Here is a 13,166-nt window from a genome sequence, read left to right as displayed (position 1 = left end):
ACGTAGTCTTGTTTACGTGTGAGTGTCCTTATGCTGTATACCGATTCTGTTCACGTAAGCTAAAAAGTTAATGACACAGTGATAAAGGCCCATTTAATTGTGATTGCAAACAATTCGGCTACACAATTCTGTTCACATGAGCTAAACAGTGCAATTTTCATTATGGCTAAACTCCTGTCAAAGTAAATATAAATTCTGCAGTGTTGGACATCCTCAAGAACACTAAAGCAAAAAAGTCAACAACATAATGTAGGTTGTTCTGTCAAATTATAATCATCACACAATTTACTACCACGTAATTACGTGATAATGTTCCACGAGTTTTTTTCTTGGCAGCAACAACTGCACTTTTATACTTTTCGACAATATAAAGTACTGCAGGATTCAAGATAACGTGCTAGCTGTGCTAATACTTTTTTTTCGACAAATCGTAGCTATTTTTAGAAGATACTACAAACATCTCTCGACCACTAAGTCCGCCCAACCAGTAACGCATATTGTTTATGCGACTGTGGACTACTGTCTGTACATATTAAGAAAACGTTCGAAAACGCAAAATCTATTAAACTGCTAAAGTAATTTTAATATTACACCTACCTTAAGAGTATAAAGTATAATATACAGGTGGGGCTACACGTTGGTGAAGGACGCCCGTCCATAATAATAATAATAAAGCACACTTTATTTCCTCATTTTTAGCACGAAATTGCATTTCCCTTGGAAATAAAATGTTAACATATTTTCGTGTAGTAGATCATCACTAAAAACTAGGTCTGAAAATCTCACACGTTTACATCACGTTGATTTAAAAAAGTTGATTTAAAAAAATAGGTAATGAACGTATTTTTAAAAGAATTGTACTGGAGAGCCGTGATTCCGTTAATTAACCAAATCATAAATACAAACGCCATGTCATCACAGTTTTCGATGGAAATTTTCATGCATAAAGGTGCATGCATAAATCTCACGCATAAATTGATCCCTTGAACGCTCTGCCAATAATCGACGGAGAAAAAAAACGGGCTTCCTCGCAAGCTCAATCATCGGATCACAGACAAATACTGTCCGCCTCCGTCGCTTGGCAATGATTGTCACAGTGAAAAAAAGACGTGCGATTGAGTTATTGACTCCATGAGCCCACAATAAACAGCGCCTTTTTGAATACCAAAAAGAACACATTGAAGAATTTATACATACAGAAAATGCAAATAGAAATGCGTTTCAAGAACAAAGCTCTTCCTAGGGTAGTCTACATCTTTGATGAATCCTATATAATCAAACTAGTTGTTGTGGTAAAAAAATAACGTCTTGCTCGGGATAGTATTTTAAAATTGCAATAATAAAGATAGCTAGTTCAGAAGATACTACAGTATACAGTAGGTGGGCGTTGGACGGTGGGGAGTGGGGTGGAGACTTGCCTAAACTTTTTCCTGCGGGAAACCCTGCTATAGAAAAAACGTTCTTAATTATTAAACGTATTCATATGCTGAGGACATTCTTTCCACTTATATCAATCGATTTATTGTAGGATAATCCCAATTAAAAGAGGAACTGGCAGGAAAATGAGAAAAACATACAGTTAATAGGTAAATACTGTATAACCGTCTGACAATGGAACAAATGAAACATTTAATATCCATTATTACGTGAAATAATAGTTATATATTTCACTAGTCATACGAGGGTTTCATATTTTATACTTATATATTCATACGAGGTGGTCATATATTTTAATCAGACACAAATTTGAATGATTTTGAATTTTTAAAATAATAATGCAATAGGAAAAGGGTAACAATGTTTTCTAAAATCATTTACATGAAAAAAAATAATACTAACAAACCATTCAACAATGAACAGACGTATTTAAAATAAAACAAAAATCTCCTGGATTATTTATGATTCCAGAAAATCTACAACGTCCTCGTGTCCGTTTGTTTTGGCAAGATCAACAGGTCGCCGGTTGAAGTTATCCGTGATATTTCTGTCGGCATGATATTGATCCAGTATCATAACTGTGTCCAGAAAACCACCACTAGCTGCGTCGTGGAGCGGAGTCATGCCTGTGGTCACATCCTGCAAATTCGGGTTCGCACCGTACAACAGCAGCAGTCTGGCTACAGATGTATTCCCCATCATCATAACCTACAAAATGAATGAATTAATCTGAACCGTATATCGTTTTCTTACAATGCTTCATTCACAGAGAGATGTTCAGTATTGTTTACAATTAAGTACAAAAGGAAAACAAACATTTTATTATATAGACTAAAAAACAACATTTTTTTGTCCGAGTTTTCTTTTTAATAGCCACCCGTTGACATGAATTATACAGTATCTCTGAATGCCTGTATTTTGTCCTAAACTCCAACTACAGGATCATTTGACAGTCTGTGTTTAACATGATTATGTTTGATTAGTTCATATTCAGGAACCTTAGGGCATTACAGCTCTTCGTGAATTTGCAATGTATGTTAAATGTAAAAGGCAAAACATCAAAACACCTTCTATAATATTTTCTATTTTCGTTTTGATTTCTTATGTATTGTAGAAAGGCCAAAAAGGGTTCCACATTTCTTAACACTTTAAATCATATATTGAAAATAAACACTAATATTAGTGTAATAGCGCAACACTTATAATATAGACTGCTTTAAAGCACACGTTCGAGGAATTTTATTTTTGTAGGTCTATTGTAAATTTATCAAGCAATCCATATTAGTTTTGTTGTTTAATGTTGGAAGAAATGGTGTAATTATTTTAAACACTTCTTTAAAACACTGGTACTGATGTCAATGACATCAGTTTATGAACACTCGTTATCTTTAAACGAAACATTTTTGAATATTGAATAATTTGTCTTAAATTTAATCTATCACATTTAATCTCTAATCTAATTCCATTTATATGTATAATACCTTAACATAACGAGCTAATGAAAATTGTAAAAAAAAAACTTCTGTTATTTTTAAATTAGAGAGATTTATATTGTGTGCTTTTCAGTAAAGGCCCTTAATAATAGCACATTTGAAGTTGGTAAGACCTCACTGGCCTGTGTAAAACCAGCAATTTTCACTAAAATTAGACGTTTGATTTTCTTAATAATATTACATAACACGCACGTCAAAAACTACAGTAATTCTAAGTCATATCGATACATTTCAAAAATGAAAATCAATGGCATCATTTCTGAATGGAAATTTCAACATCATTATATTTACAAAGGTCAGAGTGAACCTCAAGTGTTTAATGGGAGAGAAAAAGGAAACGATAGCCTGTTAAACACTTAAACCCTGACATTTTGAATTCAAGATACTCAATAATTTTATTCGCGTGCTGTTTTTTTTCATGATTAACGAATTTGCTTATGCCAATAATTTCGACTAGTTAAGAAACACCGAAAATAAACGATTTGCTCATTTTTTAAGAATTGCATTTATATTTTATTTGTAATAGATTGCCTGGCATTTTTATGGACCCTCGTGACAGAAAATAACTATTACTATTATTTACGTTCCATGTCTTAAAGAGGTGCTTAGAAAGTCTGAAAGTAAATACATTTACTTATTTAAAGATATCACTTTTTTATAGAAAATACCAAAATATTTTGTGAGTGACAAATATGGAGCCCATATAGTGAAATAGCTTATATGAATTGCTTTTGAAATGTACGAAACAAGCAAATAAGATGGTTGTAGTAATTTCGTCATTATTAACATGTACAGTACACAATGTAATTGTCAATTTAAGCGATATTACTGAAATTGGTATTTAAAATCAAACGAGTTTACTGTGGCCATCAGTTCCCCTATTGTCAGAATGCTGTACTTTCGTTTTAATCTGTAGGTAAGGATACAGCTGTCGTTCGTCCTATATCCTTATTCCATCTCTGTCATTTTAAAATTGTGGCTGTAACTCATTCTGTGTCAGATGCAAGTCTGCAACACACTGTACCTTAAATGATGTTAGCGATGTCACAGCTGACTACAGCCTAGGCTAAGCCCAGACCGTATTTACTACAACATACCTGAATAGGTGTCCGTCCAAAACGGTTCGTACCATTGGGATCGCAGCCGTTCTGTAGCAAAGTTAGTACGTATTCAGTTTGTCCAGTTGCCGCTGCTGATGCCAGCTGATCGGCAGAGGTCATTGTGAGAAAGGGCTAATCCTTTTTCCAGAAGTGGTGCTTCAACGCGTCCTTCTTTTTTTGACAGATAGTCTGTCTGCTTTAATGTTGCATAGCACCGCATCACTTGAGGCTCAATCTAAAATATGTCCCGAGTCAACATACGAAACCTACTGCGGCCACTTGCAGAGTAGTTTTTCAACTGGCATACGTATATGCATTAAATTAAACTAGTAAGCACAGTCTCTATTCTGGGTATCACCTCGGTTTATACAGATATTTGTTCTGACTTGCCTCTATCGAGCAAGCCAGCGTATGACGTCACTGGAGGCTGCACCAGTGCGCAAGCTCAGTACAAGAGCACATCAGGAAGAGGAAGGCCAGGGTAGTTTTGTTTTCATAACAGCTCAGAGACATGGAGTATAAGACAAGACGATTAAGTCAGGCCACCAGAATGTCTCGCTTTTACGCCACGAAAAAACATAAAGTCTAAACGTGCTCCTCTCGGAGACAGTTGGCTTTCTATCCTTTCGGCACCGCACTGCCCTGCGACATCAACTGAAAAGCGGCCGGCTGTTCGTTGCCTTGTCGCAGTGTCATTCCCGTACGGCAATCAATACCACCATTACACCTCAGTCAAAACTTAATATAACAAACTGACAGCGAAAGAAACATCTTTCATTTTCGGTTTCTATGGTAACCATGCCCCCCTACGACACACACACAACGCTATTTTTTAAAGTCTGTTGTATGTTATTACTAATAGAAGATGGATAGGGCCTTTTGTTATTTTTTAAAATAACCAACACACACACAGGTTCTTAAACTAAAAAGTAAATAAACATGCACATGGGCATATGCTGTTTAAGTACCGTAGCAATGGCTTCACTTTATCATCATCACTGGAGACAAAATGTCCAGGACAAACCTTTAATATTTTTTCCGCGCAATTGTGAAAAATTGTGAAAATGGCGAGCAAAGAGGGTTTTTCTATAAAAAAAAAAACAGCAACACAGTTTTCTGCGGAATTTTACTTCCGCGCAATTGTGGTGCTGTCGCTATCTGATAATCATCTACTCTCATGTCAAAATTTTTTTATGCTATTTTACAAAGCTTTTGTGGACATATTTTAAAAATAATGGTTTAAATGAAAGTTTTCCATCGATATGTGGAGAATTAACTGAGCCAGACTGTAAGTAAATGAAAAATAAAAAATAAAATACATTACATTATTATTTTTCATTAATTACATTAATATTTACTTTTCAAATGTAATAAGTTCTTGAAATTTATTATTATTTCTGTGGTTGCAATGTCCCACACCCTTTTTATTCAGTAATTGCTTGCAGACGTTTTTAAACTGGTCATATACGTCACATCGTAAGAGGTTGGAGTAGGTACTGTAAAATGCGTCAGCTTGCGGGCTGCAAAAGAATCTTGTTTTTTTACTGTTTTTCATCAAATAACACTCTAGGATTTGTGACTAAGAGTAAGTAAATAATATTATTTTTACTTATTTTACTGTCAGTAATATATACTTGTAATATACACTGCATTCCATGCTATGAACATAAACAGATCCGCGTTTAATACTGTTTTATTCAGGGTGTATAGTATTAGATGAGGTTTGCTTCGTTATAAAACAATCTATCCTTATTTTGTTTCTTTTACTGTCACTCGCTAGTCCTCTAAAACATATTTTATATCAGAAATTAACATTTCTGGTATCACTTTGTTTAAATTGTATACTTATATCTAAAATACAATACATTCCGTTGAGAAATTAGAAATTATTGGTATTGGAATTAGAGATAAATGTAATTGGCATTGTCTTGTACACCATGCGAAAGATCTCGGAGTTTATTTTCATCACATGCCAGCATAAAAATGTTCAGTGAAAACATTTTAAAACGAGCGTGTATCTGAAAAAACATTATAATAGATTATTATTGTACATAGATTATTGTCCATGTACTGAAATGTTTTAATTTCATTTTAATATCAGTCTTTATTCGATACGGAGAACTTAATTTTCAGTATCAAAATAAATTAAAAACCCCTTTGTGTGTCTTAAGTTCCTTTTAAGACCTTTGAAACCAAAATAAACAGCTTGCAAAACCCAAAAAATGTAACACTATATCTTCCACATAAACTAGCAACAAAAGCAATTCTAAATAAAAATCCAGCCTTTTAATTGTTGTTATACGTTTAATAACAGCAACTACAACAATAATAATGACATAGCACTTTATAAAATAATATACTGTCTAAAAAATATAATAATTTAAATGACTGAAAAAATCTCAGATTCTCACACTTTAAAAATCCATAATTTGTAAATCGTAAAAAAAAAGCTGCAGCTGGAAGCTAAAGAACAATTTTATTTTGACCTCATGAGGTGTTTCATTTTAATGGAGCAAATATTAAGTGCAAATAGAATCAATGAGAAATCTCCAAATCTCACGATTATAATACGGATGTATGAATTGTCTGTGTGTCTCCTGACCTGACATTTTAGCTTCCAGCATTCCAAGTCCTAGGAAAACGGGGAAATCTGCAAGTATTCAGGTATTGATAAGTTTACGCGCACCAAAATGAGCGGTGTATCAGTAATTACAGATACGTAATCAGATAATAATTAAAATCGCGTATTTAGCATATAAGTACGTTATAATAATATCTGTATACATTATTAATAATTATTATTATATGTATTATTATTATTATGGTGGATTATTATTATTATATAAGTAAATTAACAAAATAATGTTGCTTTGACAATAATATCGATTGAAAGGGTATCCACAGTACATATTGCACATTGTACAGAAACTAAAATATACACAATCTTAAGCAATATTAAAATGTACTCATGGAGAAGCTAATTTGTTAAAGTTGTGATGCGCAAAATGACTTCATAATATTGAAGAAATTAGCTAATTACAACATTTGTAACAAATATCAAAATTACAAGCGCACATTTTTTGTTTAATCTCTTGTATGCTTAGTGTTAAAAAATAATTGTTTTTCAGTTTTTACTTTTTAACTTTTTAAGTTTGTTATAGTCTGTTTATTTGACTTGTATTTTGACTTGGATTTATTTAGGTTTTAGGTAACTAGTACCAAAGGATTCAATATAGTCTTTTTTCCAGAACGTATTTTTTGTAAGATTTTTACTTACATTTAAGTAAGTTCATTTAAGAGTTCACAAAGCACTATACTGTATTTCACAAAGTTCACAGAGCACGATGAGTACAGACAGTCCGACATCTCGTGTTTTTATAAGTGTTTATTTCTCAACCTGTAAACAAATGTTTCAGCGTTTCTGTTAAGACAGAGCATTGCATCAATACACCCTGCTTCTCAAAATTAAACAATTGCATACTTCCCACAAACCAGCTCTTTTAACATGGTCAAGGGGGACTGTAACGTTAAATTAATGTGCCTTTTTATATCTGTCCTGTGGATTACAATAATCAACAGGCGAAAGTCCTCTTGAAAAACACTTGTGTTAAGTAGTTTCACATTGGTGCCGATCGGGTCTGCAAATTACATTTGACATTTTATGATTCTTCATCTGTATTATGAACTCATATGCGTAAGAACAGCACCAACACTCCGTGAAAAAAAAAACACTTTTCTCGTATTAACATCTTTGCTCCCCTAGTTTTAGTAGTTTACAGCCGGACCTTTATGTGTGGAGCGCCTTGATCCATCCGCGTTTCGAAGCGCAGCTCCAGGGGAATTCCAGCCTCGGATAGCCTGTTCGTAGACGTGTAGGCACACCGCATCACAACGTTGTGCTTTTACATCTGGCGTTTTCTCCATTGTGCAGAAACTGAAAAATACATTTCTCGTTTAATTCACGATACTGTATTGTATTACAGAGTGCTTTCTTTCGTTAATCCACTGTGTGAAAATCATCCTTATTCAATGCGAATCACTGTATTCAAAGTCGCAGAAGGAAGAATTTGCCTAATAGTACAGACTATGCCACCAGGATCCACCCACACGTTGTCACATATTGAATGAAATGTAGGTATTAGGTAAATATAGTACACACACGTAACGCACACAAATCTTTTGTTGGTGACAGTTAAAATTATGTAACTTATGTTTAATAGTTAAAAATATGTGCATTCAATACACAATAAAATGCTGTTGAAAAATCAAAATTCTAAATCGCTATCTAAAATATGAACTGTACCTGATGGCTTATTTCGTCGTCTGCAAAAAGGAAACTTTTATTTCAGCAGAAATAGTAATTTAAATAAAAACACAAAGACAGTTGGTAACTCGTGACCAGTTTGAATTGAAACAGGAACTAACTTTGTTTTCCTCGGAGCAATCTGCTGAGAATAATCTCACTGTGCGTCTTGTAAATAGGCTTCAAACGGTGTTGGGTGAGTATAATCTCTGAAGGAGCGCTTCAAGCACATCGCCTTGATTGCAGATGCTATGGCTCTTGCACAGACAAAATCAAAAACAACTTTGATTTAATCCCAGACAGTAGATGTTCTGCCGTTTACAATGCGTCATACTGCGTCTTTCAAATCGATAGGGTCACAAAACAACAGTCGGAACACGACATTTTTATGAAGTCATTCATTGTGAAACGAATGTACATTGGCTACTGTCATGATATTTAGAATGCGCACTTGTACTCGAATATGTACAAGTAAAGATGGTTTAATTTTCCAAAAGTCGAGTTTGTTCCATTTCTGTTAAACCTTCCAGCGTCAGAAAATGCAAATGAACCTTGCGTTAACACAGGTGAGGAGAAGGAGTATGCGCTTTGTTAAATACTACAATTAACGCTGCAGCTTCGACGACGGCGGCATTAGGAAAAACAGTCTGGGGACTTCCTCACTTACTCCTCGGGCTCACTGACAGTTTTATTGCCTTTTTCATTACAGCGGGGCGTGCTAGTCACGGAGCATGTAAAGCTACAGTAGGAAGGCAAAGAGAGCTCAGACATCCTCTGGACTCGGGAGGTGAGGGAGAAAGCCGGAGAAACCGGGATTGCTCCCCGGGTTTTAGAGGTTAACGGCAGCAAAGGGTGAACCTAGGGTAAAGGGGGAGATGTGGTGGATACAGTCCAACTCCAAGGCGAGGTTTACTATTCCCCCCCTCCTTCCCTCAGGTCCCATATTTCCAAGAGAGACTTTGAATTCCCAAACTTGGCTTGACTGTCTTCCGAGTATATGAGAGTAGCAGGGTTCTAGTTTGGGGAGGACTAAGTGAGCTGCTGGTCAGAGACAAGGACGACCTCGCCCTCATCAGCTGGTGCTGGGTCTGTTGAGGTTTGGGGGGGTCTTCTGCCACAGAGGGAACAACTGTCAGAGTGCATGTGGATCCACACACAATGCTGGGCACGGCTTGTAGCGGAGCTAGTTCAGACACGGAGCCGTCATCGCCCTCCCTGCACATCGCAGGGACCTCAGCTTCCTAGGCTGAGGGAGGTCTCCTTTAGCTCATGTGGCTGGCTCCCTGTTGCGTTACACTGGAGACCTAGGTTTGCGCCCCAGGTGTTGCAGGACAAAACGGGCGGGGTGGAGCAGCGGAGGGCACAAGCCCACGCGGAACCGTGATGGTCACACCCTCACCCACTCTCAGACCGTTTAGAGTCCTGTTTTGGTCTTCTCTGGAGAGTGCAAGTGGGACAGCAGCACTCGGCAACTCACGGTCCATGACGGGGGGCATGTCTCATTCTGGTTTTGGCACTCCTGTTGTCCTCTGTGGAAGGGTCATGCTCTGGCAGCAGGGTGTGGCCCCTCACTGGAGGTGGGTAGCACTCATGGGTCCACATGGCACATGGCATGGAGGCATCCTCTGCAGAGCTCTGGCAGCAGGGTCCAGCGGCTCATGAGAGCGGTGTTGGACAGCCACCTCTGTCAGTCCCGATGCTCTGCTTCATCACTGGCATCTGTGGGAGGAGAATGGTGCGAAGCACTGGGCGCAAGGGAGCTGTCCTGCACTCCAGTCCTGCTTCCATTCCCCTGGACTCTACTTCCCCCTGCCAGCCTTCTCCTGTTCTCCAGCCTGTCTTGTTCTGACCTGCCCTAGGACTCTACTGGACCTGGACTGGAGTGAGCACAGCATTCTGCTCGGTCCCTGACGTGCCTCCCCATTCTGCCCTGAGAGTGTGCCCTTGGCTTGGGCTCAGGAGAAGATCCCCTATGAAGAGCATGTGCTCTGATCAGCACAGTACCCTGTGTGCCGCCTGGTGGACTGCCCCGAGGTTCTACGCCCTGTCCTGCCTAGGTCCAATTGTAGACTGACCAGCAGTGCCCTTCCCTGAGTTTCCCTTCCTGCATTTGGCTCAGTGAAGCGCAGTCCATTACAGAGTGCACCAGTCACTTCTCCTGGACTGCAAAGCCCTTGCTATTGGGTCCAGAACAACTCCACCCCCATTCTGGTGGGTGGTGTGGTGTAAGAAATGGTATGATAAACATAATATTTTTTTTCTTTGTGTGCTAAAATGGTATGTAATCATGTTTTGATGAAAAAAAGAGTTAAATCCAGTGTATTGTCTTGTTTTGTATATTCCCTCGGGTTGAATTATGATCGCTATTTTGATTGAGCATAAAATGATAAAACACTAAATGATCACAGTTCACAGCAGTAGATGAAAAACTTTAGAAAGGATAATGTGAGGGTGCAGAAGGTGTAATTTCTATCCTTTTGTTTTTTTTTAAAAAAACCTGTTGTTTTTTATAATATTTAGGACACTATGCTATGGCATTCCATAGATCTATAGTAAAATATTGTCTCCTTTAAAGTGAGAAAAAATAAATCTGAATATAACAAGGAGTTTAAGAATTAAAAAAAAATCTATCATATCTTTTAAAAGCAGAGTGTAAAATCTAAAAGTTGCAAAAACTGTGCATCATTTTATTCTAATTCTTAATGTTATTCTAACACTTGCATTTTTGTAGACTGTAGACAGCAATTCTGGCATTTGGGGGTTTTGTTTTAGTTTTGTAGCATTTAATCCCCAGGAGAAATTTTAATCTGTTTTACATCAGTTTTATTGTTATATATTCTCAATCCAGAGCATTCTTAAGACATTTAAACAAATTATACATATAAACGTGTTCAGTAAATAAAAGTAAATACAATAAAAGCATATACCTGGAAGCTGCACTATGGAAGGAGTGCAAAGTCTAAGTAGTTTGCAGTGAGTGCCCTCTGTCCTTCCCAGAAAGAGCCATGCAGTGTAAACACTCCCCTGAGGAGATTGAAAATAGAAGGGAGTCACTGTTCTATTGGTAGCGGATTAGACACGATATTGAGGACTGCTGCCACCATGTCCGTGTTGTCAACACTCAGTGATACAAATGGAAACAAATTACTGTATTAATATTAGATTATTACTAAGAGTGCCACTCAATCAATGGAACAAGAAAAACAGACTGATCATGTTAGATCTCAAAAGCTGACCACGGATGACCCTAGTCCATATTGACTTGAGGGACGTCTACGGAAAAAAAATATTTCCTGCAGTAAGTAAAAGGCATTCATCTCTTTGGACAAAAATGATCAGAACAAATGCCCCATTGTTATGACCAGGGATACTTTACTACTGGATTACGTTATTCAGAAAAGACATTCAGACAAGTTCCTGGCTGCTTGTTCATTAAAAATCCCCTCTCTTGACCCTGTTGTCCAGGATACATTCCACTCTGCACTTGAACTATCTGGCCTTACTTAAATTTCCCTCATAATTCAACAACTGAAGGAATTTCTTCCTCTTATTCTTGAACTGCTGTGTAGTGGACCTGCCAGTGCATAATAGCCACCACATGCCACCCAGGTGGTACGACATCTGTAAAATGCTTTGAATCCTTTGGGGGTGAAAATGGCTGTATAAAATGCAATCGGTAAAATTCAAAGGATGACATTACCTCATTAATTTTTATTTTAGTAGTTCGGATAGATCCTAATAAATGTGAGAGAGAGATGAGAACTGCAGTGTGCATTTGGGTGTACAGTTGCTCGCCTGGCTGAAGGGATCTTTGACTTTGCCGGAAGGGCAGGGCTGCCCAGATCCTCCCACTGTACTGTGAGGACTGAGCCAGGCAGCTGCTGTTGGGGTTTGGAAAGGGAGGCAGGAGTGAGAGAGGGGAGCTACGGGAAGTCCAGGGTGCGAGACATATATAACTAAGCGAGCGGAAGAGTGCGCCATTAGGATCTAACCTTTGTTATAATTCCATTTAGATGAAAAAAACATCTGGCCGGGTCTACAGTTTTATAACATCTATTTATTGTATGAGGTTCAAGTGGGAAGCTGACTCAGCGTGCTTTTGCTGCAAAGAATCGAATAAAGGTTTTGTTTTGTTTTTATTTAGAGGAATGTTTCATTTGTTAAGCCTTCCTCAGTTGTTCTTCGCCTGAAGAAGGCTTGACAGCCAAAACATTGTGTCTTTCTTTTATTTCTACATTTCAGTGTGGAATCAGCCTTATATTTGGCAGACACATAATTCTCAAAACAGAGTTGTGAAATTGCACTATAAATGTGTGTGGTTTCACAATCATGGCAATTAAATCTCATTTATTATTAAAAATTAAAACGAAATGCTAGCTTTAGTCCTTACATATAGTGTACATCCCCAGTTTTAAGACGATTATTTGTATTTATTTCTACTTGTACAGTACATGTTATTTTGTTTCTGATATTTTGTTCTTGGTTATGTTACAAGATGTGACATACAGAACAGTAATTTTATTTTGAAAGTAAAATGATATAAGTAATGATTATATCTGAAATGCCTCCGGAACTGTTTACATTTAAATGTGCATTGTTTAAGAGAGAGGCATAATAATGACACTGCAATGGAACAATACAGTGCATTGTTATGGAAAGAATAATGCATCCAGATAGATACTGTATATACATTCATAGACAACCACAGAAAGGCCAGAAGAATAGAAAGATAGAGAAACATTCTCCAAAAACTTCCACCAAAAATACGTATTGCTGATCGAAAAATGAGACACACTGAAGTAGACGCACATTTATCTGCTTTTGCTGTATGTC

General features: G+C 37.1%; 1 protein-coding gene across 1 annotated transcript; it reads right to left on the bottom strand.

The window, feature by feature from the left end:
* Positions 1-1,734: 1,734 nt before the first annotated feature.
* LOC148840663 (cyclin-dependent kinase 4 inhibitor B-like) lies at positions 1,735-4,319 on the bottom strand. The gene is made up of 2 exons (XM_088921771.1): positions 4,028-4,319; positions 1,735-2,145 (listed from the first exon to the last, which is right to left on the bottom strand). Exons 1-2 carry the CDS (start codon positions 4,148-4,150, stop codon positions 1,897-1,899), a joined length of 372 nt encoding a protein of 123 aa, XP_088777897.1. The 5' UTR covers positions 4,151-4,319; the 3' UTR covers positions 1,735-1,896.
* Positions 4,320-13,166: the final 8,847 nt, after the last annotated feature.

The sequence above is a fragment of the Atractosteus spatula genome, chromosome 1, assembly GCF_055471065.1.
Source record: "Atractosteus spatula isolate fAtrSpa1 chromosome 1, fAtrSpa1.hap1, whole genome shotgun sequence".
Classification (NCBI taxonomy): domain Eukaryota; kingdom Metazoa; phylum Chordata; class Actinopteri; order Semionotiformes; family Lepisosteidae; genus Atractosteus; species Atractosteus spatula.
Note: the sequence above shows the minus strand (reverse complement) of the source record. Positions and strands in the feature narration are given on the sequence as shown.

Excerpts from the sequence above, each read along its gene's own strand:
- LOC148840663 (XM_088921771.1), bottom strand. The coding sequence starts at position 4,150 with ATGACCTCTGCCGATCAGCTGGCATCAGCAGCGGCAACTGGACAAACT. Across the intron at positions 2,146-4,027 it reads TTGGACGGACACCTATTCAG|GTTATGATGATGGGGAATAC; the intron begins GTATGTTGTAGT and ends TTCATTTTGTAG.